Source organism: Catharus ustulatus, chromosome 26 (genome assembly GCF_009819885.2).
Source record: "Catharus ustulatus isolate bCatUst1 chromosome 26, bCatUst1.pri.v2, whole genome shotgun sequence".
Lineage (NCBI taxonomy): Eukaryota > Metazoa > Chordata > Aves > Passeriformes > Turdidae > Catharus > Catharus ustulatus.
The window spans coordinates 6,384,864-6,411,618 of NC_046246.1; the positions used below are offsets into that span (position 1 = coordinate 6,384,864).

At 47.4% G+C, this 26,755-nt stretch overlaps 1 protein-coding gene across 1 annotated transcript; it reads right to left on the bottom strand.

Moving 5' to 3' along the window:
• Window positions 1-1,575: 1,575 nt before the first annotated feature.
• Window positions 1,576-26,492, bottom strand: MYOM3 (myomesin 3). The gene is made up of 36 exons (XM_033080670.1): window positions 26,386-26,492; window positions 26,178-26,252; window positions 25,462-25,615; window positions 23,745-23,902; window positions 22,211-22,306; window positions 21,559-21,647; window positions 18,748-18,792; window positions 18,414-18,554; window positions 17,744-17,905; window positions 17,361-17,502; window positions 17,081-17,280; window positions 16,837-16,890; window positions 16,571-16,698; window positions 15,870-16,053; window positions 14,752-14,926; window positions 14,086-14,207; window positions 13,464-13,651; window positions 13,206-13,332; window positions 12,648-12,826; window positions 12,460-12,574; window positions 12,062-12,218; window positions 11,682-11,791; window positions 11,164-11,208; window positions 10,892-11,028; window positions 9,749-9,893; window positions 8,632-8,691; window positions 7,380-7,447; window positions 7,033-7,143; window positions 6,340-6,427; window positions 5,682-5,720; window positions 4,766-4,871; window positions 3,571-3,734; window positions 3,005-3,041; window positions 2,870-2,892; window positions 2,727-2,782; window positions 1,576-2,137 (listed from the first exon to the last, which is right to left on the bottom strand). The coding sequence occupies exons 1-36, from the start codon at window positions 26,490-26,492 to the stop codon at window positions 1,841-1,843; spliced, it is 4,284 nt and encodes a 1,427-aa protein (XP_032936561.1). The 3' UTR covers window positions 1,576-1,840.
• Between the last annotated feature and the right edge of the window lie 263 nt (window positions 26,493-26,755).

Here is a 26,755-nt window from a genome sequence, read left to right on the forward strand (position 1 = left end):
CGGTCGCGTGTCTGTCGCGTGCCGGTCGCGTGCCTGTCGCGTGGCGGTCGCGTGCCGGTCGCGTGGCGGTCGCGTGCCGGTCGCGTGCCGGTCGCGTGCCGGTCGCGTGCCGGTCGCGTGGCGGTCGCGTGCCGGTCGCGTGCCGGTCGCGTGCCGGTCGCGTGGCAGTCGCGTGCCGGTCGCGTGTCAGTCGCGTGCCGGTCGCGTGCCGGTCGCGTGCCGGTCGCGTGCCGGTCGCGTGGCAGTCGCGTGCCGGTCGCGTGGCAGTCGCGTGGCGGTCGCGTGGCGGTCGCGTGGCGGTCGCGTGCCGGTCGCGTGCCGGTCGCGTGGCCGCCCGCGGGACACCGCGGTGACCCCCGTGTGTCCCAGCCGCTGCTGGAGACCCAGGACGAGAACCAAGAGCAGATAAACACGTGTTTTATTCTGGGGAAAAGGTAGCGAGAGTGGTTGGACACTGTCCTGTCCCACTGCCCGCTGCAGAGCAGTAACAGCAAGAGTTCCAGCTGGCACAACACTTTAAAGTCCCACTTCAGCTTGAACCATTTCTTCTGAATGAAACACGCTCAGGAGACACACTGTGACTGAGCTGCCGTGACATGAAGGAGTCAGTTCTGGTTCTCGTTCTCAGCTTCCCCACAGCTTGAAACTGTGTGAAACCCCAGGTTCTGCTCACAAAGGGAGCTTAGCAGGATCCTTGTGCATCCTTAGATCTGTGTTGGTGTACAAACACGGGCATTGCCCCAAAGAGCCAGCTAGGACTGTGAGGCTTCTGTTCCCCCGGTAAAGGACTGGCATCCCCTTGGGGTATGAGGAACCATGGAGGGCATTTGGTTTTACTGAGCGAACCCAACCCATCCGCAGGAAAATAAGGACATTTTGTGTTCTTCCTTGCTGCTCAGAGTTTGTAAGCTTCTGCCTTTGCCAGGGGTTTTAAATTCTCAGTACCCTAAGGAAAAGGACGGACACCACTGATAGGAACCTGCCCGGGGGTTGATGTGGGAATGACTTCCCCAGCCACACCACAACTGACTCATCAAAGGATCCCCCGAGAGCATCCTCCTTTCTCACACATCACTTTTCAAAGGCCACAATCAGAACACAGGCTTTGTGTATTTTGGGAGTCTTTGGGCTGAACTGGGGCTTAACAACTTTGCAGTGCCTGCAGGTACTGATGGCTCCCTAAGATACAATCCCAGCAACTTCCAGCCTTTTTCCCCACAGGCAAATGTTCTGGCCCTTTGACTGGGTTAAGAAGTAAAAAGGGCTCTTAACTACCACTGTTCAAGCATTTCTCACCCACTTTGCAGTTAAATTCCAGGTGCTTTCTTCTATAGAAAAGAGCTTAGAATCTTGTCTCCTACAAGCTTAATAGCGGTGTTGTGTGCAAGATAAGTTTTCCTGGCTGTTTCTCTGAGGAATGAACACAACAAATGTCAAATAGGGAAAGTTTCTGGAGCCCAAGGCTCGAGGCGCCGGAACATCCAGGCTGTGTCCTTTCACCTCAACCTCAGCAGTGCTGAGATGTCACCAAGGGTCTGAGTTTAATCACACACACATACACAGGCTACACGAAAATCTGCTACAAGTAGTGATTTAATACAAAAGCCTCCACTGAAAGCCTCACGTGTGACTCCTCTGGTATTTCCCACACAGATTCACCAGGGCAGAGTCTCTCTGGAAGGTGAACATGCAGTGCACACACAAGAATGGTTCTCTAACAACGCCAAAATCCTGAAATACTGCTAAAATAAACAGAGACACAAGCCTGAATTTTAGGGCAGAGACACCAAAAGGCATCTGAAGGAGTTAAATTCCTTTTAAACACTAGGAGACAATGAATTCATTTAGACTTTTTTGTGGTAACCCCAGCTGGGATTTCCTGCTCTGTTGCTACTGGGATGTCCCCGTGTTTGTAGACACTGATGGTGACCTGCCCTGTTTCAGAGCCATATTTATTCTTGACATAGATGCTGTATTTCCCTGTGTCTTCATTGCAGACCTTCTCTATGGTGATGGTGACCATTGAGCCCTTCACATCCATCTTGTATCTGTCCTTGAACACGATGACCTTGTCGTTTTTGAACCAGCTGATCTCTGGGTAGGGGTCTCCAGACACACAACAAGTTAAGCACAGGGTCTGTGAAACACAACAGGAATGGATTGTGGAGCTGGAAATGTGCAGGGAAATTCAGTTCATAGAATTACAGCATCATTTAGCTTGGAAAAAAAACCTTTAAAATTGAGTGCAGCCCTGCCAAGGCCCCGCTGAACCCAATCCACACATCTTTTAAATTAATAACAATAAAAATCAGTTCTTGCAGTTTCATTCGGTGACATTCCAACACTGATATCTGATATTCCTTTTCCTGATATCTTCCAGGACAATCAGGATTAACAATTCACTGGGCCTGACTCATATTTGTTTAACTGTCTTTTTATAGCTTCCCATGCTGTAAAGTGGCACAGACAGCACGTGGGGAGTGTGCAGTTACCCTGCAGGGCTTTTGTGCTGCCTGTAAAGGGGAATGTGACTCAGAAATGAAAGCAGGGAGTTGCTCTGATGGGAAATCCAGGCCCAGCACTTGAAAGTCCAACCCTGTGCAAAGGGAGGACAAGAGAAAGGATCTGGCTGTGCAGGTGACCAGGAGGGTAAAAGATCTTTCCTCCCCACCACTGATCTTTCTGTGGCTCTGCAGAGACCAATTAATGGAATTACTCAACATTACCTTGTCCTCCATGATGGTGGCAACATCTGGCAGACCTTGAACGACTCTGGCACGACCTGGGATGAGCAAATACAACCTTTTAGATTTTCCTTATCAGCAAACTTGGCTTTGTTTCACTGAAGGGAAAAGATTGATTTACTTACGTTTCTCTGCTATGGCAGCTTCCCTGAAAGGGAGAGAAAATCATTGTGGTTTTATTTATTAGCCATTATATTAACAATTTAGAGTGGGAGATTCAAAACAGATTTAGCTGTGAAAATATTTAGGCAGGAACTTACTTTAGCCTCCTGTGCTCAGCCAGGGCATCTTCAAAAGCTGCAAGAAGGAAAGGTTTTAGGGAGAGTTGCCTTTGTCTCATTGCACTCAGCAGATTTAGCATTATGTTGTTGTTATCAGTGCTGGGATTACATGGATAAATGTAATTATCCTCTGGACAGTATCTGTCCCTGCCTTAAGGAAACACAGCACTGCTGGAATAAGTGGGACAGAGTTCTCCCTTTGCAAAGAGAAGTTCAGAACAGCAGTTTGGAAAAGCCTTTGTAAAGCTGAAGTTTTCTTTCCCAAGATGCCACCTGTGAGTTGTGTTTTCCAGTGGAGGAATTGGGCACATCCCAGGAGCAGTTTTCACCCTTTTCATCCTTTGCCAGCAGTGCCAAGGCTCCTTAAAGTCTTCCATCCTTTTTCCTGCCCACTTCCCCTCTCCTCCTGCTTCTGTGGGCTCTTCCCTGTCCTCCCCACCCCAATTCCACATGGAAATCAGCTCCAGCTCCAGTGAGGGGACAGAGAAATCCCAGCCCAGCTTTGAGGGGCTCCTGGAAATCAGCTGAGCTGTGCCTCAGCTCACCTTGGCCAGCCAGGTCTGTGCTCAGTCTGTGGGAGCTGTTCCCATCGAATAACTCCAGGGTGTATTTGCCCTTATCAGCCTCCCTGGGCTCCAGGATGTGCAGCCAGATCTGGTTCATGGTGCTCCCAGCTCTGGTCCTGTCACGGCTCTCCAGTTGTTTATCCCTGAATAAACAAGGGATGGCATTTCAGGCAGATTCAGGAGAGCAGAAATCAGAGCTTTCATTTTTTTCTACACCTGTAGTGGTTGGAAGTGTGGGAGTTAGATGTCATTTCAGTCAGATTTAGGGGAGCTGCAGAAATCAGAACCTTCATTTTTTTCTACACCTGTAGTGGTTGGAAGTGTGGGAGTCAAATATCATTTCAGTCAGATTTAGGAGAGCAGAAATCAGAGCTTTCATTTTTTTCTACACCTGTAGTGGTTGGAAGTGTGGGAGTCAAATGTCATTTCAGTCAGATTTAGGGGAGCTGCAAAAGTCAGAACCTTCATTTTTTCTACACCTGTAGTAGTTGGAAGTGTGGGAGTCAGGATTCATTTCATAGAGGGAGGAAATCCCATGGGGCTGCACTTTTAGGCAGTTTGCCAAAGCTTCACAAACTCTACAAAAGAGCTCTTAGTTCTTATTTAAGGGATTGAATGCCATTAAGATGTTGGATATTTTTAAGTATTTAGGCCTTGAATGTTGTTAAAAATTCGCCTCCTTATCTCCATGTGTAGGTGGTATCTAATAAAACACCAGCTCTCTATTTAGGAAGACATTGTGAGGTTAAATTAGTCAGTGTTTGGGAAGAATTTTGTAATTTTGGGAATATTTTTTATTCAGAGTGGGGGAAGAGAGTGGCTGAGGAAAACATGAAGTAGTAAAAATAAAGTGTTGGAAAAAATTCTGTCTGTAACCAAGGAGGCTGTAACTGAGAAGGATCATAAGTGAAGTGCAGCATCATTATTATTCTAGTAATGATGATCACTTATAAATATTTCTGCAGTGCTATAAAAATAACATGACTTTTCATTCTGGAATTCCCATACATGTTCCAGGCTGAGAGTGAACTGTGGATTTCAGCCCTTACTCAGACAAATCCGCAGCTGCCTGAAAAATTTATGGGCTCAGGCCTAAATGCTGAATTTTGGATAAACAGTTACAAGGAACAGCGCTCCAGAAGCTTTGCAAATTTTTTTTTTGGGGGGGACTTACTTGTGATACCAGGTGGTTTTCATGTAGTCTGTGTAGTACTTGACCTCTGTGTAGATTTTGATGCCTTCCTCAGTGGGCTGGATTTTCAGGGGTGTAGCAGAAAGAGCTGGAGGTGGAACAGGAGGAAGGAAGAGGAGGAGGAAGGCACAGATTTACCTGTTCCACCTGCACATCCCACCCAGAGGAGAGGGAGGGAGCAGGGAGGGAGCAGGAAGGTGAAGGAGGGACTAGGAGAGAGCAGGAGGCAGCAGGAAGGTGCAGGAGGGAGCAGGGAAGGAGCAGGAGGAAGGAAGGAGCAGGGAGCAGGGAGGGAGCAGGATGGTGCAGGAGGGTGCAGGAGGGAGCTGGGAGGGAGCAGGGAGGGAGCAGGAGGGAGCAGGAAGGAGCAGGAGGGAGCAGGGAGGGAGCAGGAGGGAGCAGGAAGGAGCAGGAGGGAGCAGAAAAGGAGCAGGAAGGTGAAGGAGGGAGCAGGAGGGAGCAGGAAGGTGAAGGAGGCAGCAGGAGGGTGCAGGAGGGAGCAGGAGGGAGCAGGGAAGGAGCAGGAGGAAGGAAGGAGCAGGGAGCAGGGAGGGAGCAGGATGGTGCAGGAGGGAGCAGGAGGGAACAGGGAAGGAGGGAGCAGGGAGCAGGGAGGGAGCAGGATGGAGAAGGGATGGAGCAGGGAAGGAGCAGGAGGGAGCAGGAGGGAGTAGGAGGGTGCAGGAGGGAGCAGAGGGAGCAGGGAGGGAGCAGAGGGGAACAGGAGGGAGCAGGAGGGAGCAGAGGGAGCAGGAGGGAGCAGGGAGGGAGCAGGGAGGGATCAGGAAGGTGAAGGAGGATGCAGGGGATGCTGCTGTGGTTGTTCCACAGCCAGGGCAGCTCTGGAGCTCTGGGCCATCCCTCCTTCCCCCTGTGCAGAAAGCCTGAGCTGACATACCACTGATCCTGCACAGCTCCTTCAGAAGCTCCTCAAAGGCTGAAACACAAACATTTACATGTCTGTAAATACAGTTCAGAGCAAATCTCATCCAATCTGCCATTTAATTCCACTGAGGTTAGGATGTTTTATATCCTTGGGTTATTTGCTGTCTCTTTCTGTGCCAAAGCTCCCTGGGAATGGAGTTTTTGCCTCTGATTCATTTGTTTTCAGATGCTGGGCATTTCTGACTAAATTTAGATGCTCCTGTCTTCCTTCACACTCACCATGTGCAGCCCAGACAGGAGATTGATGTGCCAGGTTTAAATGATGGATTCCAGATGTCAGGGCAGGATTTAATCTTGGGCAGCAGAACCTTCTGATTGATTCTGGCTTGAAGGGACTGAAACATTCCTGAGCTTTTATCTGTGGGGCTTGACAGAATTTCTAGTGCAGTCCTGGCTTGAGAAATGACTGCAGGTGGAAATGGCATCAGCATGTAGGGCAGGAAACTTTAAATTTGGTCAGTAACTTTTTAATGGGGGGTTTAACTCCTGTAAAATTGGCATGTAGGAGACATGGAGGTTTCAGAGAAAGTGAGGATATTTGGTTTTAAATCCAAAATGAGCTCAGGGCAGGGGGTGAATGTGTGTGACTGTGTGATCCAAGGTTCTCTCACCTCCTTTTGTGAGCTCCAGCTGGGTGGAGTCCTCTCCTCTGTTATCTGAAACAACTGCTTTGTACAGCCCCTCATCTGCTTTGGTTACCTACCAAATATGTGCATTATAATATTGATTAAAATAACCCAAACAAGCCCCAAAACAAACAACACCCCTCCCAAAGACATTTCCCACATCACTGAGACAGGGCAGGGTTTGGAAAAGGGGAAAAAGCTGAGATTTTTTTCTTCTTTGCCAATGAATTTGGTTGAACTGAGCAGAAATGAGGTGGAAAAAAGGCCCCAAAAGCTCCTGTGAAAGGATTGTGGGGTCTGGTTCAGAAACTTTTGGGTTTGGGGGATCAATAACTCAGCTTTTACCCTCAGTCCCTGTGTGAAACCTGAAAATCCCTTTGGTTCTTTTCAGCCTCTCAGGATATTTAACTTCCAACAGCCACCCACTGTTAAAAACATCTTATTTGTTATTAGGATTTTAGTGTGGATTGGATTAGTTTAGTTTAGGATTGTTTAGTTCCATCCCCCTGCCATGAATTCCACTGGAATTCAGATTCAGAACCTGACTGCAACATTAAAAATTTCTCTTTTGCTTTTCTCAGTGTTTCTTTCACTACCCAAAGCCCACATGGACTATGAATAACATCAGCCCATATTTTTTGCCATTTTCCTGAACCTCTGAGCTGTTTGATGTTTCACCTTTGGGATCTGCAGAGTTCCCATCCCAGTCTGTGGATCAAACACTCCCCCAGCTCGTGCCTTGTGATTGAAGAACCACTGGAATTTTGTGTCCTTCCTCAGGTTTGCTGCCTGTTGGAAGTCAACATTTAAAAGTCAAAATACATTTGATTTCTTAATTCTTGGACATCCTAAAATGAATCATCACTTACATCACTCCAGAATCTGGGATTTTCCCTTCTTTGTTAAAATTTCTGCCCAAAATAAACCATCTTACTGCCACTGGTGTGCAGCAAAGCACTGCTCATATCCTGTGAAAATTACACCTGAAATGGAATTCTGAGGGAATTCAGGGCAGCCTCTGTTACCTTGCAGCTCAGCAGCACTTCACAGCTCTCCAGAACTTTCCATGTCAGGTTCTCTATGAAATGTGGACCTGGGAGAAGAAAAAGAAAAAGAAGAAAAAGAGAAAGAGAAAGAGAAAGAAAAAGGAAAAGGAAAAGGAAAAGGAAAAGAAAAAGAAAAAGAAAAAGAAAAAGAAAAAGAAAAAGGGAAGGGAAGGGAAGGGAAGGGAAGGGAAGGGAAGGGAAGGGAAGGGAAGGGAAGGGAAGGGAAGGGAAGGGAAGGGAAGGGAAGGGAAGGGAAGGGAAGGGAAGGGAAGGGAAGGGAAGGGAAGGGAAGGGAAGGGAAGGGAAGGGAAGGGAAGGGAAGGGAAGGGAAGGGAAGGGAAGGGAAGGGAAGGGAAGGGAAGGAAAGGAAAGGAAAGGAAAGGAAAGGAAAGGAAAGGAAAGGAAAGGAAAGGAAAGGAAAGGAAAGGAAAGGAAAGGAAAGGAAAGGAAAGGAAAGGAAAGGAAAGGAAAGGAAAGGAAAGGAAAGGAAAGGAAAGGAAAGGAAAGGAAAGGAAAGGAAAGGAAAGGAAAGGAAAGGAAAGGAAAGGAAAGGAAAGGAAAGGAAAGGAAAGGAAAGGAAAGGAGAAGAAGAAAAGAGAAAAGAAAAGAAGAAGAAATGTTTGTCATGGTTCCTGCAGGAATGCTTCCATCTAGTGCTGGATTCCTGCAGTGCAGCTGGGAATTCCCCATTTTCCCAGGAGCAGGGAGGGGAATCTGAAATAAATCACTTTAGATCCTTTCATCCCATACTGAGCAGCTCTGAAGCCGGAAGGGACACTGGGTTTGTGATGTGGTGGCACAGTGGCTGGGAAGGGAATATTTTTATCCTTACAAGCAGGGAATCACCTTTCCAATTGTGGGATTTTTCCAATGAACTTGATTTATAAAATTCTTTATTCACCATCAGAAGGTGGGAGATGAAAGTGGAATGCATGGGTTTTCCAAACTTAGCTAGAAATTCTGGTTTTTACAAGGAAAGGCAGTGGATCTTAATTACAGAATGGATATTGAGGTTGGACAATTTTCAGAATTTGAAAGTGTTCAGTGCCACTGATGCAGATCTCTGCTTGGCTAAAACTATTTCATTATTTTGATTTTTAAGGGCAGGGCAAAGTAGCTGAAAACAAGGAGATTTATCCTTGTGTTTTAATCACATTAATTAATGTGTTAAAAAGATGATGAAGTGAAATAATTTCACTTGGTTTGGTCCTGAACCCCTGGCTGATCTTACCCTGCTTTTTCTTCCACTGTCTCCTTTTTGCTTCAGCTTCTTCTGCCACTTTTGCAAAAGCTGTGGAACAGCAAAGGACAAAGTCAACAACCCCCATTATTGGATATTTCCTGTACAGAAGGTGTTAGTGCTGTTTGTTTGTGCTGGGAGCCCAACATTTATTTTCATTAAAACAAAAAGAAGACTTGACCATTGAGCATTTAGCAAATTAAATACAAAATTTCACAATATAAAAAGGTAGGCTAGAAAACCTGGAATTAAAATATTTAAAAAGTAACAAACACTGAAGAAGGCAGAGAGCACAACCACATCTAACTTTAGTATCTGCCTTAAAATTGTCAGTAAAGAGGAGTGGGCACTTCTAGAGAACAGCTCATCAAATTAATTTTCTATCCTGAGCCCAGCAAGTGCTGAATCCCTCTGGAAAAGTGAATGTGTCTGTCCAGGGAGTCAGGGAGATCTGACATTTTAGAGACATTTTAGAGACATTTTAGAGACATTTTAGAGACATTTTAGAGACATTTTCCAGTCAAAAACTTAGGAAGCTTTGGAAGGTCACTTAAAAGCAAAATGCAGAGAGCTGAAAGCAGAGATGGGCACTCATTGGGGAAGGATTTGGATGAGAATCTTGCTCCTTTCTATTTTTAATTAATTTTAGGAGGCTCTCTGTACTGCTTGAGCTGTTGTGCCTCGTCCTGGAGTGCAGTTGACAGTTGATTGCACTCAGTGCAGTGAACCAGCTGCTTGAATACACTGAATTTCAGCCTGATCCTGCCCTGAGATAAATGACTGCTCACACTCCTCTCTGCTGCCAAGGCACAGCTCACCACTGCAAGCTAATATTTAAAACATTTGGAAGAGAGAACTGAGCATTCCACTTGAGCAGCCTGCTTTTATCATCAAGCCCCTATTTATAAGAGCAAAAGGTTTAATTTATGGTAAAGAGAGATTCAGATCATTTCTTAAATGATTCCTGGGCTTTAAATCTGGGCTAAAATTTGCTCTCCCCATTCCCAGTGTGCCATTAGAACTGTTGGAAATACTTTGGGGCCTTGAGTGCCTCACAAACTTTCCACTGAGCATGGCAGTGTAAATCTGATCCCGAATTTCCAGTTACCTTCATCCATGAGAACGAGGGGGAATTGATTTTTGGCTTTGCCATCTTTGAGCTGGGCTGTGTACACCCCTTTGTCATCAGCACAGAAATCCTGGATGATCAGTTCCACAAGGCCTTTCTCTTTGACAAAGTTGATTTTGTGTGTCTGTGTAAAACAAAGGGAAGGGGATGAACTGGAGAGTTTTTCCACAGTAGAAATGTTCCAAGGTGAGATCCTGGCACAGCAGATATTCAGTCATTTTTGTACCTTTATCATTATAAAATGCCCTGATTTTCCAGGATAAGGAAGGCAGAGCACTGTGCTGTGCCATGCTGGGGGATTCAGCTGTTATTTATGTGAGTGGGAGTGGTAGAATTGCTTCCAGCAGAGAGAAATTTCTGTAAAACCACCTAACCCAAAACATCCTTCCTGGGTGGATATTGCAGAGCTGAATCCAGAATATTTGTGATTTTTAGTGGCATGGAAGGGTTGCACTCAGTTATGAGCTGTAATGTGTAATTTTATATTTGGCCAGGATGAGGTACCTGCACCCAGAAGTGCCAGGTGCCTAAACACAAATATCATCATTCTGCCTCACTGCCCTGTTTGCTCTGAGCAAATATTGTCCTTCCAACGAGCCTGACAAATGCTGTTCATTGTGCACATCCATGTCAGCTCTCCAGTGGAGAGGAGACAGATTTTAGAAGAGATAAAGCTTTGGATAAACTTGTTACATGTTGATTTAACCCCCCCAACAGGGCAGTGACAGCTCCAAGCTGCTCTGGCCAGGTCCTGTCCTTTGTTCTGGGGGTCCTGGCTGTTGTCTGGGCTGAGCTGACAGCCCATGATTTATCTTTGTGCTTCATTCTCAACTGTTCTCCCCTCTGCTCCTCTCATTCCAAGTATTTTTAAAATGTTCTAATATTAATTTGATATGGGAGGACAAGGAGGAGGCCTGAACATTTTTTGTGGATGTGTGAGGAGGTTGGAGGCTGCTCTAACACATGAGGCAGGGTCATTTCCAGGGCTTTGCACTGAGAAATAAATCACCTCCATCTGCTCTTAGAATCCATGAGCTTTGTCTGTTCAGCTCAAAACCCCCATCAATATCTGATGGCAATTTAGAAATCTGGGAATGTTCAGTAAATCAGAACAAAACCCACAGGGGTACTGGTGAGCTCCTTGTCATTGAAGATCAGGTGCAGCTCAGCATTTGGGGACAGCTCCTCCACCTGCAGCCACAGCCTCACTTCCCCTCGCTCCAGAACATCGATGTTCCAGCCAGAGATCAGCTTGATCACTGCAAGCAGAGAGAAATCACAGGGGAAATCACAGGCACAGCACAAGCTCTGGCTCAGCCAGGTTGGGTTCCCTTTTCAGGGCTGGCCTGGGTTCCCTTTTCAGGAACTTGGAGCTTTTGGCTGCTCCAACTCACGTGGGTTCCTGATTTCGTGGCTACGTTTCAGTAACTTGTCCAGATCTGAAATGCAGAGAATAAAAAGTCAGCACTAGGTTAAAACAAATTCAGTGTTATCAATTTAATTGGATTTGTTGATGGATTTTATTTCTGTTGAAGAGAAGATAAAACATTCAATAGTGGGGAGGGCTAGAAAAGGTGGTGAAGGTGATTGTTGATTGTATCTGGATAAAATGTTGGTTGGATCAATTCAGGGAGTGTGCTAAAGGAGTTTTAAATCACTGTGGCAGTAGAGCCAAATGTGAAATCTGAACTGCAGTGGAAAAATGACTTTGCAGGAGCACGGAATCTTTCCTTAGGGGACTGTAAAAGAAACTGCCCTTGAGCCTTCAAGGAATGGGAAACATCTTTTTAGTGGTATCACTAAGTGACATTAGTCACCCACTATTCTTCTGCAAGGAACTTTCCTCTAAACATCTAAGATTAGAAAATGAGGGCACATTCGTTTTTTGTTGTTGACAGCTATCAGTTTTTACCTTCTTTTGTTAAAGTGCAGCTGGCAGAGATGTCATCATCTACATCTGTGACCTCCACTGAATACACCCCCAGGTCCTTTTCTGAGGGCTCTTTCAGGATCAGTTTTGATCTAGAAGTAAAAAGAATAATAGCAAAAATTATATTTTCCTTAGAAATGCTGTCTACAGAAACAGAACAGGAAATACAGAATTCATTGGAATTTATAAATGACACTGAGGAGCAAGGTAGAGATGTTGGGAATGTGATGGCACTGAAGGGCACTGAACAGCTCCTGGGGTCAGGGAAAGGACAGGGACACTTCTGGCTTCTCCTTTTCCTTGGTGTTTGATGTGTTCTTTACTCACCATGTCCCTGCTCTCAGGGTGCATTCAATGCTCACCTGTTCCCTTTCTCTTCCATCTGCACTCGCTCAGGGGCTGGAGGTCCCTCGTAGTCCTTTGACCAGATGAATTCAGAGTCCTCATTCTTTTCAGGAGCTTCAAAGGCCATGTAAATGAAACCCTCCTCATCCACCCCCAGCTCGATTTCATTTGTGCCTGTATGAGTGATAAACCCACAGAACATTCCTTACCAAAGCAGATCAGGGCTGAGCTTCTGAACATCCAAATAAAATAAAAAAATAAAAAAAAACAAAACAAAAAACCCCAAACCACACAGTGAACAGCTAGAGCTAATTCATTTGGGCAGTTTCATTTGTTCATCTTTGTTTTACTGAGGGAGCAGTTTTTCACCCAAATCATACATTTATTTACAGTCTCATGGCTTTGAGTTTCATACCAGGTTTGGTTTTAGGCACCACAGGATCTGAGGGCAGTGAAGGGGGCCCAACTCCAGCCTTGTTCAGTGCTCGTACCCGGAAAATGTAACATTTATCTGGGTCCAGCTCTGCCACCTGCAGGAACACAGCCAGCAATTAATGCCACACTGACAGCAGCAACACCTGGACACTGAGAGCAGCTACAGACCTTCATGTGGGTGCTGCCTGTGGGCTGCTTGTTGATTTGTTTCCAGTCCTCTGAGCCTTCTTCACACAGCTCTAGGAAATAGCCGGTGACCGGCCCTGCCCCCTGGTACAGCGGAGCTTCCCAGAGCAGCCTCAGGGAGGAGTCCCTCACCTCCGAGCACCTGACATCGTGGGGAGGGCCTGGCACACGAGGGGACAGAGAAAATACAGCAGAGAGCTCAGCTTCAGGTGGCACTTCAATAGTGGGATGCTGTCTGTGGTAATTAATGTTATAACATAGCAGAACCAGCTGTTTAATGGTGTTGGATGTGGTGTAAAGGAAAAGGGATTTAGAGTTTAGGTGCTGATTCTTCATTCTGTGGAAATAATATTATCAAAAATACCTGGCTGCTGTCTGAATGCAGGAATAACATCCTGCATCAGAACATGCCTGGAAGTGTTTGTGTGGTTTTGTGTCCTGGGAGCAACCATTTGTATGGCAGGAACCCCTTGGGAGGGTGAGGAGATAACAAATACAGCTGTTACATTTCCTGGGTGGTTTTACATGGGGGATAGATACCTGGCTCTGGCATTGTCCATTCCTCACACCTGAACAAGTCACTGGGCTCAGACACTTCTCCAACTCCAGCCTTGTTCATGGCCCGGCCACGGAACTGGTACAGGTGTCCCTGCTGCAGGCTGCTGACCTTGGGGTGCAGAAGGGCACGGTTAGTTCAGCCCTGCCTGCCTGGGGAGGCCAGCAGGACCCTGGAGAAACAGAAAAAAACCCAGCTGAACCCCTGGTGCAGCTGTTGCCAGCTGTGCTCCAGATGGATACCGTGCAAACTCGCCGAGGGATTGGCTGGGTGTTGATTTCGTGCCAGTCTGGCTCAGAGTTGTCGTGCTGGTCCAGGAAATATCCCAGGATCTTTGTTCCTCCTTTGTGCTTTGGGGCTTTCCAGCCAATGGTCATCTCAGTCTTGCCACAGTGCAGCAGCACAAAGCCATGTGGGACAGAGGGACAGGCTGGGCACAGAGGGACAGACAGGACAGCAATGACAGCACAGGGTCCATGTTCTCACTGGGAATCACAGCAAAGCTTGGATGTGTCTCAGCAGTGCCTGGGGCCTTGGGGTTTGTGTGGCAGGAAAGGTGGGAGCATTGATATGGGGAACATATCCTGGATAATGTGGTTGTAGGATTTTCTAATTTCCCTGAGAAATTCCCAATGTTGATTTCCACACATCACTTAAAATGGTCACTTGTACCCGGAGCCAAATGAACACCACAAATGTAACACACAAAATGCTGATTAATTAACTCTGCCCACACTTGGCAAGTGTAATTGATGGCAGAAGCTGCAGGGTACAAGAAAATGAGTTCCCTTTTGTGGTATACAGGCAGTGGTGGCTGTGCCTGCAGATGGGGGTTGGGGGGAATTAATTCTGGTCACTACTCACCAATTGCTGGCCTGACAACGATGGGATCTGTTTCTGGTGAGCTCTCACTCAGTCCTGCCTCACTGACAGATTTCACACAGAACACATATTCCTTTCCAGGCTGCAGCCCAGGCACAGTAAATCTGGGGGAGCAAATCAATGTTTGTGTTTGCCTGTCACAGGTGAGCAGTGCTGACACAGACAGCAACACACTCATTATTTATCATTATTTGTCATTACAAATTCATGTGTCACGTGAAATGGCTCCAGATAAACCACACTGGGTATGGATCAGATGGAATCACATTGGCAGGGAGATAAACAGGATTTTTTAATGGACTTTTTCTGCTTGACATGTCACCCCCAGAGCTGGAGAGTGACTGTAAATTCTGCATGATTGACACTGATTTACTCTACTGGAACACTGCAAAGCCATGGAATGTGGATCTGCTGGTGCCTCAGTCTCTGTGCAGAGCACTCAGCCTTTGCTGCCAGCTCTGGGTGTACAAACCAACCCTGGAGCAGCCCTGAGCCCTCCAGGAGCCCCTGGTGCTGCTGTGTGTGCCAGCCTGTGTGTGTGACTGAAGGAAGTTCTTTTTTTATCTGAAACTCGACTCCAGGCAGGAGCAGGAGAATGCAGGTTGGCCCCTGTGGTCCCTGAGCAGAGCAGAGCAGAGCTGCACTCACTGCTGGCAGGTCACTGGTTTGTTGTTGACTGTTTGCCATTCCTCTGTGCCCGTCTCCCTGCAGTAAATGTAATAACCAAGGGGCTCCAGGCCATCCTTGGGCTTGTCCCACTGCACAACCACTGATGTCTTGGTGTCTCTGAATGCCAGAACCTGAGATGGTGGAGGCAGAGGGGCTGAAAAAGGGCACAAACAAACAAACATAGACAAAAGTAGTGAGGGTTAAAATCTATAATTCAAAGAAGCCCAAACTATTCTAAGTGAGTTGGCCTGTTTGATTTATTAATCTGTGGCTGCCCCATCCCTGGAGTGCCCAAGGCCAGGTTGGATGGGGCTGGAGCAGCCTGGGACAGTGGAAGGTCCCTGGCTGTGGATGAGCTTTGAGGTCCCTTCCACCCTAACCTGGGATTTTGTGGAATTAGAGTGAAGTGCCATGGGCAGGGACCCACCCTACAGGATCTGTTTCTGTGCTTGGGTTCCTAGGTGTCTTTCTTCTTCCTCTCCCACTGATTTCTCTGAAGGAGAGGAGGAGCAAAGCTCCTCTGCTGATTGTCCTTGGCTCCACCTGCACTGGGACCTTCCCTCTGCATTCCCGTTTGTGAGTGAGCACAGCCTCAGTGTGGGACAACACACAGATAAAGAGTCAGTGCTCATCTCTCTGCAGAAAAAAAACACCAACATGAGCTTTTTGCTCTCTTTCCATCAGCTCAGGGAGAAAACAGCCCAAAGCTGCCCTGCAGAGGCTGCTGTCCTGCCTGAGCCCCTCTGGCATTCCTTGCACGCTGTCACCTCCCTCACACCACGCTGCAAGCATCCTTGGATTAAACACAGGCTTCAACTGTTCCTGTTTTATTAAATGTAATTCCCCATCACTGCTTGCTTAGATTAACACTGCCCTGACCAACTGCAAACCAATTAAAGAAGGATTTAAGGCTTCAAGAGATTTCCTTCTATCAAAGTGACTGCAGTGTAAGCACAGACTGTGAGGTTTAGGGCAGGGGATCCCCCTCATTCCTTTCAGTCATTCGTGGTCAGAGCAGGCAGAGCAGAGCAGAGCACAGCAGAGCAGGTAGAGCAGAGCACAGCAGACAGAGAAGAGCAGAGCAGAGCAATAATTACCCAGTTTTGTCCCAGCAGTGACAGGAGGGCTGGGCACAGAGGGCTCACTGATCCCAAACTTGTTGACGGATCGCACGCGGAACCGGAAGGATTTTCCCTTGGCCAGACCAAAGAGTGCAAATCTTGGGGAATTTGCTGGCAAATCCAGGTTCACCATTTGCCAGGAGTTGCTGCCTACAAGGGACTGCAACGAAAATGGTGATGATTTACTGAGCACAAAACTCTCCTGACCAATAACAAAGCTGGGCTTTGTAGGAAAGGAATGTTTAAAACCAAAGCCATAAATTACACATTTCTTGTTGATGTACCCAAACTTTTCACCCTTGGCAGCAGAGGGCCCCTTTGCTACAGGTGAGAAATAAGAATTCATGAAAGGAGACTGGCAGAAAATGTTAATTAACAAACAATGATGAGTGGTGAACAGGACAGGAGGTACTGTGCAGTTCTTCGCAGGAACAGCTCTTCCTGTTAGAATTCTGCCACTGCTCTGTGGTGTTAAAATTCCTTGTCCATTCCTTGTTAGTCCTTGAGCTGGTGTCAGGGCTCAGGACACCTGTGGGGCTGGAGGAGGCTGAACCAGGCAGGTTTGAGGCTGGATCTCTCCAGTTCCTGACTGGGGATGGCCTTACCTGTGCCATGACCTACCTGAGACAGAAATGCTTCTGCTCTGCAGCTCCCCTCCTGTGATTTTATTTTCTTACCTTTTCCACATAATAATTCAGTGGCTCTCTGCCTCTTGGATCTGGCTCATCCCAGGCCAGAGCCACATAATCCTCTCTGACCTCACTTGCATGAACATTGGTGGGTGGCAAGGGAATTTTAATGTCTCCTATGGGAAGGCAGAAAAGGCTTTAGTGATAGTGTGGCAGGAAAATAAAATTCTTTTACAGTGGATTCTGTTCTCCCACTATAAATCAAGATTATTTGATATAAAGGAGATAAACACTTTGGGGAAACTTGAACTCACCCTCCAGGTCATCCTTGGATATTTCTATGGTCCTGCCCTGGTCGTATGGAATCACTGCAGTGACAAACAGGGCAGTGTTACCCACAGGAGGAGCTTGGGGAGACCCCAGGACTGCACAATTACAGACATTTTATAGCACAAACAATGGTGTTTTGATCTTTCTTTGTGGGAATGGGGAGGATGTGGACAATGTGCACTCAGTTATTCCTGCAGAATAATGAAATTCCTGAGCTTTGGTACCAACCTGTCACTCTCTTGTCCCTGCTGGGGTCGTGGGTTGTGACAGGGTCAGTGGCCTTGGAGGGGTGGCTGGTGCCAGCCTTGTTGACAGCCCTGACCCTGAACTGGTAGGTTTGTCCCTCTGCCAGGCCCAGCACTGGGCACCTGCAGCTCCTCACAGGCTGGGCACTGCACTGCAGCCACTGCTCTGAGCCAGCCTCACACCTGCAAGGGAGCACAGCCTCAGTCCTGCCTGTTCCCACACCAAATGAGGATTCTTGGCTCAGAGGTGATCCCTTCCAGACCTCTCAATGAGGTATCCCAGGATGGGGCTCCCTCCATCATCACTGGGGGGTACCCAGGAAAGGATCAGGCAGTCTTTGTTCACATCGTGGCACTTCACGTTCAGGGGGGATCCTGGGGCTCCAGCTGTGGCTGCTGCAGCATCTGTAAAACACCAAGGCTGTGTTCTTTTCTCTTCCAAAATTTTCATTGAGCAGCTGAACTTTAAGTGTCTAAGGGCCTATCCCAGTAACACAAATCCTATTTTCTAATACCCAAAATCACCAGCAAAAATAAGATTTGCTCATTGTGATGGTTGTATCACACACAAAATGAGGAGCTGTTTCCTTGTGTGTGAGGCTGGGAACCCCTTTGTGCCCAGGAGATGTGTGGGTGCTGCAGGTACCTCTCACAAACACGTAGGTGCTCTGCTCCTTGTCCCCCTGCAGCGAGGGCACGCGGATGGTGTAGAATCCCTCGTCCTCCTTGTGAGCACACGGCACTGTCAGCGAGGCCTCACACCCCTGCAGCCTCAGCTCCTGCCCCTCTGAGTCCTGCAGCAGCTCCCCTGTGCACCAGGACAAGGGGGAAAGGAAAATCACCTGGGTTTGCCTGGTTAGGAGTGGTAATGATTATTTCCAAATGCATCAAAAAGCACAGAATGAGAGAAGGGATCTCTGAGACGTCTCTGGTGTTGTTTTTGTGCCTCCAAATTGCAGCCAAGAAAGACCCAAATCCTGCATTGCCAGCACAACAACACAGAGTTGTTGTCCAAAACAGAGTTGTTGTTGTCCAAAAGTTTTTCTCAGTGGAGAGCCACAGGCTCTTCAAACTAAATCTCTTAAAATATTCTTATGGACAGGAGTGTCATCACCTCCAAAACATATCAGTGGTGTCATCCTTTACAAATGGGGAAAATAAAACATTAAATTGCAACATCTGTAGCTTGAGCAGAGCATACAACAGCTCAGGAACCCTGAATTTTAATTTTTAATTTTTTTTTTCTGTGAGCATTCAATCACAGGTGGGATATCCCCAGAGGTAAATGCACAGAAGCTCAGCTGTTGCCTACAAACCATCTCTGAACCAGGTGATGCCTCGTTGGTGATCCAGTAAATCAGAGGAGAAGTAACAGGAGAGGGTGAAAGGCTCCTTTTCTCTTGCAAATAAGGGTTTCAGTGGAAAAGCAAAATCTGCCTCTCTGGCCAGAAGGGATCCTGTGGAATAAATTCAGCATGATCAAGAGACTTGCAGAGCCTTCCCCCTGTAGTATTTTTATTGTTATATATTTAGAGTGAGCTTTGCACTGTGCTCATGCAGTCAGGCTGACAGGAAAATCTCTCAGGGAAAAATAATCAAATTGCATCAGGCTATAAAAATAGATAAAAATAACATCAATGATTTACTCACTTTTGTATATTTCTGAATCAAATCCTGACTCCTTTCCATAATATTCTACAAGACAAGAGGAAAACACATTTAGCAAATCTCCCAGAACGTTTATCTTTCTAAAAACACCCAGTGATGCTCAGCACTGTTTTGCTCTCAAGCCAGCCCTTAATTTGGACCTTTAAGATGTCACCAGGGGGTAAAAGTTGAATTAATTTGACAGCTGATGCCCTTCACGAGCCACTGGGGACTGTGAGAGGAAATTGCTGCCATGACTGTCCAGTGGCAGCAATCCTGCTCCAAATTCTCACGTGCACTCAGTTATTCAGAGCCAAGAAAGGCTTTGCCACTTTGGCTTCTGCCTTTTCAAGCAGGTAAGTTAAAACCAAATAAAATAAAACAAAATAAAATAAAATAAAATAAAATTAAAATCAGAATAAAAGCAACCCCCTGGGTTTTAACAGCGTTCCCAGAGGGTGATGTGGGATTCTTGAAAACTGCCAGTGACTGGGACTTCCAGATTTAACCAAGGGAAAGGATGAGACACTGAGGCATTCCTGGAGCTCAGGGCAGGATCCCCAAATCAGATTCTGGATTCTCTAGGGGTGTCACATGTGGATGCTGGCCCATCACAGCACAATTTGGAGCTGAAATCCAAGAACTGATGCACTTCAGATGAAACTGAATTATTTTCTCTCAAGCTGTGATAAATACCCATAAAACAAAGCCTGTGCTTCCAGGGGGTGAAGTTTGGCAGTAGCAGACCAAAAAATGAGGAGTGTGAGCACTGGAGAGAAGTAGGAAGGAAATAGAAATGGAGATAAACCAGCCTCAATCTGTGTCCTGTGACACCCTCAGTGATGTCTTGGGGACATCCCAGGGACCCTGTGCTGGCACTGTGGCCTTTCCAGCCAGCCAGGAGCAGGGCAGGAGGTGCCATGGCCAGCCTGGGCCACCAGGAATGTTCCCAGTGGGGACAGGATTAAGGCCTGCCTGTAATCTCTATTTTCAGAGCAGCACATGCAGAGAGCAGAAGGAGGACTCAGGTTACTGGGGTGGGTTTGGGGGGAGGAGAAGCATTTGGGGGCCCCTCACCAAGAGCCTGCAGGGGTGTGCAGTGCTCTGGTCCTGAGGAGCGAGGATAACCAGGCACTCTGGGCTCAGGATAGAGGATAACCAGGCACTCTGAGCTCAGGATAGAGGATAACCAGGCACTCTGAGCTCAGGACAGAGGATAACCAGGCACTCTGGGATGAGCAGGAAGGATAACCAGGCACTCTGAGCTCAGGATAGAGGATAACCAGGCACTCTGAGCTCAGGATAGAGGATAACCAGGCACTCTGAGCTCAGCAGGAAGGATAACCAGGCACTCTGGGCTCAGGATAGAGGATAACCAGGCACTCTGGGATGAGAAGGAAGGATAACCAGGCACTCTGGGATGAGCAGAGAGGATAACCAGGCACTCTGAGCTCAGGGGGAGGATAACCAGGCACTCTGGGATGAGCAGGAAGGATAACCAGGCACTCTGGGCTCAGGATAGAGGATAACCAGGCACTCTGGGATGAGAAGAGAGGATAACCAGGCACTCTGAGCTCAGGATAGAGGATAACCAGGCACTCTGAGCTCAGGATAGAAGGATAACCAGGCACTCTGGGATCAGGATGGAAGGATAACCAGGCACTCTGGGATGAGGATGGAAGGATAACCAGGCACTCTGGGCTGAAGGATAACCAGGCACTCTGAGCTCTGGAGATCTGGCCCAGCCAGACCTTGCAGTGCCAGGGCACAGCCCCTGCTCCATCCTCACTCCTGCTCTGATCCTGAACGTTCCACAGGGAGCTGAGAGCAGGATGGAATTATTGGTGTGGAATTTTCTGCTCCTGTGAGAACCTCCTGGGAACTATTTCTGCATTAGGGTAGGAGGAATTTGGGAATTTGGGAGTCTGGGAAGGATGCAAAGGAAGTTTATCTGGATTATACCTGTCCCTTTAGAACTGGTAAATGCCTGCATATTTCCAGATATGCTGAATTTTGACACTGTTTAATTAAAGAGTCTGAAAGGTGTGATAATACACTGCTTTTACAATCCTGGATCTGCAGGGATCTGCATCCCAGACAGGATTCAGATCAGAACATGGCATGTGAAAATAAATGTGATAATAACCCATGGCAGAGGGCTCAAGGGTTTCATTGTCTGCACTCCTGTAGATCTATTCTGTCTGTGTTTTTTATTACCCAGTTGTAATTTAGTTATAAATAGATGAAACTGTGCTCCTGTGAGACTGCTCTGCATTTTTCCTAAAGCTTGAGATGATTTCCCTTTTTAAGTGCTGGTGGTTTATTTACTTCCTTCCCCATGTCTGGGCTGGGCTGTGCACAATTTGTATCTGTGGAGTCTGTGCCAGTTATTTTAAGAACAGCACAGATCAAAGAGGAAAATCTTGTATTTGCCCTTGGTAGTTACTGATTTCAGGGTAAAACATTAATAAATATTAAATAATAATGCTCTGAAAGGTCCCACTGAAAGCCCCAGTTCTTGGGGAACATTTCTGGCTCAGCTTTAGGAGCCTCTTTGTTGTGTGTTCCACTGTGGGGTTGTTTCATAGCAGTCCAGAAGAAATAAGCACCTAAATTTAGTACAATTTTATCCCAGTGAAAGGACAGCTGTGTCCTTATGGAATCTGAAAGGAAAAACTTGGGCTGGGCCCAGAAGTGAGTAAGGAAGAGAAGCTGCTCTATCCTTTTGCTTGTGTGTGCCTATCAAATAATGAAAATATTTGCAAGACTGTGCAGTATTTGAAAGTTTAAACTCAAAGGAATATTTGTACTTACTCCTGACAAGCACTGTAGCAAAGGAATAAGCTTCCCCATACTGATTCTTTACCTCCACACTGTATTCAGCAGAGTCTTCCATGGAGCATCTGAAAAAAAAATAATTAAAATTTCTCTTCCTTCATATTTCACAGGACAAATTCCCCTTTAATCCCAGAGGTGTTTACTTTTCATCCAGAAGCTTCTTTTCCTTTCAATTACAAGGATTTTACTTTGTAGTCAATTTTTTCTCTTGAGACCCACAGAGAAAACGTTTTAAGTCCTGAACAAGCAAAAGTCCCGTGGAATTCTTGATTCCACTGAATTTGCATTTGGCTGTCACTGTGTAATTGATAGATCAGAACTGATTTTGTTCTGGTTACACTGATCCATCCAAACACTTTTTTTATCTGCTCATGAAGTGCTTAATGTGCATTCCTTACCCTGGAGGAAAAAAAATATTGCTGTTGCATAAAAAGAGGAGCAGAAGTAAAGGAAACCATTGAATTCTGTTTGATTTTTCTTTGATTTTTTTTAAACCTTGTGAACTGCTGTGGAGATTGGCAAAGCTTTAGCTCAAACACAAGAGCCTAAAGGCAGGCAAGGTCAGATTCCAGAAGAATGAGTTGTTTTGTTTATCCTGCTCTCACTCAGCCCAGGGCACAGCCCTCACCTGCTGATGTGCAGGGTCAGCATCCCAAACCGATTTCTCATTTTGTATTTCCCTGCTGGGGCTCGGCGGAGATCGATGGGGATCCCATTTTTATACCTGGTGGAAAAGAAAGGAAATGTGCAGTTAGGAAAGGACCACAGGAGGGAGGAGAAGACACAATTCCCTCTTTTTCAGATCTCCCAGACCCTCCATGCTCAGCCCTGGCTTTCATTCCCTGCCCTGCCCTCCTTGTGTGTCCCTTCCTTGTGTCCCCAGGATGTGTGGGAGGTTCAGATCCTCTCTGCTCTCTGGATAATTCACAGAGGTCGTTCTGGAAGGACACAGCACAGGCAGAGCTGCTGCCTACGAGTCATTAGTAATGCAAATGTTTGCACTCTTAAACCTTCCAGAGGGGGAATGGTCAATCACTTCAAACTGACTGAAGTGCACTCTGCAAATTGGTTTTTGAGGTGGTCTTCCACTTATTTCTGGAGTTTATGGTGTGTGCTGCACTCAGGCCCAGTCCAGAACACTCCTGAGGCTGCTTAAAATACAGAGGGACTCAATGGCAGGTGTGTTGTGTTTTACAAAGTGTGGAACCAGCAGCAGATTAATGCTGGAGCTCTCCTGGCAGCCAGGCCTTGCTGGGGTGAGTTTGTGGTGATTTAGTGCTGAGAGGAGTTCTGGGTTTTGAGACCTAAATCCCAATTTTGCCTGTGGGAAAACCAAAGGAAACAGGGAACCCCCATGAGCACCAGCCCTGCCCCAGAGGGATCCCAGGAATGTTCAGGAACCCCCATGAGCTCCAGCCCTGCCCCACAAGGATCCCAGGAATGTTCAGGAACCCCCATGAACACCAGCCCTGCCCCAGAAGGATCCCAGGAATGTTCAGGGACCCCCACGAGCACCAGCCCTGCCCCAGAGGGATCCCAGGAATGTCCCAGGACATCCCCATGAGCTCCAGCCCTGCCCCAGAAGGATCCCAGGAATGTTCAGAGTCCCCCATGAACACCAGCCCTGCCCCAGAGGGATCCCAGGAATGTCCAGGGAACAAAGAACCTCCATGAGCACCAGCCCTGCCCAGAAGGATCCCACAGCAATGTCCAGGGAACAAAGAACCTCGAGGAACACCAGCCCTGCCCCAGAAGGATCCCAGGAATGTTCAAGAACCCCCATGAGCTCCAGCCCTGTCCCAGAGGGATCCCAGGAATGTTCAGGAACCCCCATGAGCACCAGCCCTGCCCCAGAAAGATCCCAGGAATGTTCAGGGACCTCCATGAGCACCAGCCCAGCCCCAGAAAGATCCCAGGAATGTTCAGGAACCCCCATGAGCACCAGCCCAGCCCCAGAAGGATCCCAGGAACGTTCAGGGACCCCCATGAACACCAGCCCTGCCCCAGAAGGATCCCAGGGCTGTCCCTCCTCCATTCCCCCGTGTCCTCACTGCTCTGACAGTGGCACTGGACACTGAGGTGTTTTCTGAAGCTCTCCCTCCCTGCCTCCCCCGGCACTGCCCGTGTCCCTGTGCCCCTGGGCTGTGCTGGCAGTGCCATACCAGGTGGCCTGTGGCACAGGGGAGCCCAGGGTGGTGCAGGCCAGGGTGACATCCATCCTCTCCCAGACCGCGTGCGCCCGCAGCGGGATCCAGATGATGGGAGCCCTCCCTGAGAGCAGCTCCAGCAGCTCCTTCTCCAGGCAGGCATGTTCCAGAGCCTGTGCAGGGAGACACTGGCTGAGGGCACTGCAAAACAAATTCTGTGACCTCAGGGACCTGTGATAGCATTTCAGGGAGACCCTGGCTGAGGACACTGCAGAGGGGTGAGGTTAAACAAATTCTGTGACATCAGAGACCTGTGATAACATTTCAGGGAGACAGTGGGTAAGGGCACTGCAAAGGGGTGGTGTTACACAAATTCTGTGACCTCAGGGACTTGTGATAACATTTCAATGGCAGGGAGACACTGGGTAAAGGCACTGGTATTACACAAATTCTGTGACCTCAGGGACCTGTGGTAACATTTCAGTGGCAGGGAGACACTGGGTGAGGGCACTGCAGAGGGATGGTGTGTTAAATTCTGTGACATCAGGGACCTGTGATAACATTTCACTGTCAGGGAGACACTGGGTGAGGGCACTGCAAAGGGGTGATGGTGTTAAACAAATTATATGACATCAGGGACCTGTGATAACATTTCACTGGCAGGGAGGCTCTGGGTAACTGCAAAGGGGATGGTGTGTTAGATTCTGTGACCTCAGAGACCTGTGATAACATTTCAGGGAGACAGTGGTTAAGGGCACTGCAAAGGGGTGGTATTACACAAATTCTGTGACCTCAGGGACCTGTGATAACGTTTCAGTGGCAGGGAGGCTCTGGGTGAGGACACTGCAAAGGGGTGGTGTTACACAAATTCTTGTGACACGAATGACCTGTGATAACATTTTACTGACAGGGAGGCTCTGGGTAAGAGCACTGCACAGGGGTGTTATTAAACAAATTCTGTGACATCAGAGACCTGGGATAACATTTCAGGGAGACACTGGGTGAGGGCACTGCAAAGGTATGATGGTGTTAAACAAATTATATGACATCAGGGACCTGTGGTAACATTTCAGTGGCAGGGAGGCTCTGGGTAACTGCAAAGGGGATGGTTTGTTAAATTAGGTGACCTCAGGAACCTATGATAACATTTCAGTGGCAGGGAGACACTGGGTAAAGGCACTGGTATTACATAAATTCTGTGACCTCAGGGACCTGTGATAGCATTTCACTGACAGGGAGGCTCTGGGTAAAGGCACTGGTATTACATAAATTCTGTGATATCAAGGACCTGTGATAACATTTCAATGGTAGGGAAGCTCTGGGTAACTGCAAAAGGGTTGGTGTGTTAAATTCTGTGATCTCAGGGACCTGTGATAACATTTCACTGGCAGGGAGACACTGGGTAAGGCACTGCAGAGGGGTGGTGTTACACAAATTCTGTGACATCAGAGACCTGTGATAACATTTCAGGGAAACACTGGCTGAGGACACTGCAGAGGGGTGATGTTAAACAAATTCTGTGGCATGAGTGACCTGTGATAACATTTCAGTGGCAGGGAGACACTGGGTAAAGGCACTGGTATTACACAAATTCTGTGACCTCAGGGACCTGTGATGATGTTTCAGTGGCAGGGTGCAAGGCCTGTAGCTGGAGGGATTTTGGGGCTGTCCCAGCAGCTGCTGAGGTTTGAGCCCAGTGTGGAGCTGTGCCAGCAGAGGGGTCTGCTCTGACCTTGCTGCGCTCAGCCCGCACTCGCAGCTGCCTGCAGATCCTCATCACCTCCTCTTCCATCTTCTCCATGTCATTCCCAAAGCAAACCCTCTTCTGCCCCCTCTGTTCCAGCTCCAGGATGTCAGCTTCCCTTCTGAGGTTGTACTCCCTGGAGCTACACCATGAGAAAAGCCGACAGAAGTCAAGAGAAAACTTTTTTCCTTTTTTTGGGGGGTCTTGTTTTGTTGTTTATAGCACAATTTTTGATTAAATCAGGAGTGGTAGGGACAGAAACACCAGCTGGAGTGTGGGTAGGAATGTCAGGGAATTATCCCCCAGCACTCCTAGAAGAGATCAAACTTCCACAGGGACTCAGTGTTTGGCCAGTTTTAATCCTGGGGAGGGAGCTGGGAAAGGATGAAAGGGAGGAGAGATGGGCTGAGATTTTCTAGGAAAGAGGGAGACTCCCATCTGTTACCTTTCATTTATTAATCAGTCAGCATTTCCCATTTATTCCTATAAAATCTGGTTTCTCTCACAACCCTACATGTAAACAGGGAAATATCCTCATTATCAATGGCACCATCATTTAATTTCCTGGGTTTTAGTTGAGGCCTGGTGTTTTTAAAGGAAAAACCTCTGGACTGAACCTGCTCCAACTTATTCTGTGCCCCTGATGCAGAGCTGTGATGTTGCCTGTGATGGTTATGTTGGAGTTACAATAATTCCTGACTTACTTTGATGTTTCAGAAGTCAAGGCAAGGGCAGCTGCTATGGATAGGTCTGCAGGGCTGAAAGTCTCCTCTTCCTCACTTCAGATTCATGGAAAAGAATCCAGATAAAGTTCCATCATTTCCCAAACTCAAAATCCTACAGATCTGTGGATGTGTAGAAATCCCTGTCTGCACCTGATTGACTCAACCTGTCCCTGGCTCTGGCACTTACCTGGTTTTAAACCTTTTTTTCCTGGTTCTGGAGCACATTTCCAAGCTCTGCTTCCTCTCCTCCTTCTGCTCCTCCTCTCTGTGGTGGAAAAGGGCTCTGGTTCCCATGGTGGGATGTCAAAGCCAAACTTTCTTGCTGGAATAGATGAAAACATTCAAATCAGACACTTCAACAGAATCCTGCTGTGCTTTGGCTGTGAGGGAAGATTTGTATAAAAATATTTTCTGCCATCCACACTGTGAGTTTGCTCCATGATGTTCTGTGGAAAGTGGGATCAGGGGGACAAATGGAGCTGTCCCAGCACAGGAACAGCCCCTTGTGGGTGGATTTATTTCTCCAGGATCTCATCAGGAATCCTGGGATGGTTTGG

Coding starts and splice junctions, on each gene's coding strand:
- MYOM3 (XM_033080670.1), bottom strand. CDS start 26,492: ATGGGAACCAGAGCCCTTTTCCACCACAGAGAGGAGGAGCAGAAGGAG. Junction 14,208..14,751: donor AAACCAGTGACCTGCCAGCA/GTGAGTGCAGCT, acceptor TTGCTCCCCCAG/ATTTACTGTGCCTGGGCTGC. Junction 12,219..12,459: donor GGTGCCTAAAACCAAACCTG/GTATGAAACTCA, acceptor TCACTCATACAG/GCACAAATGAAATCGAGCTG.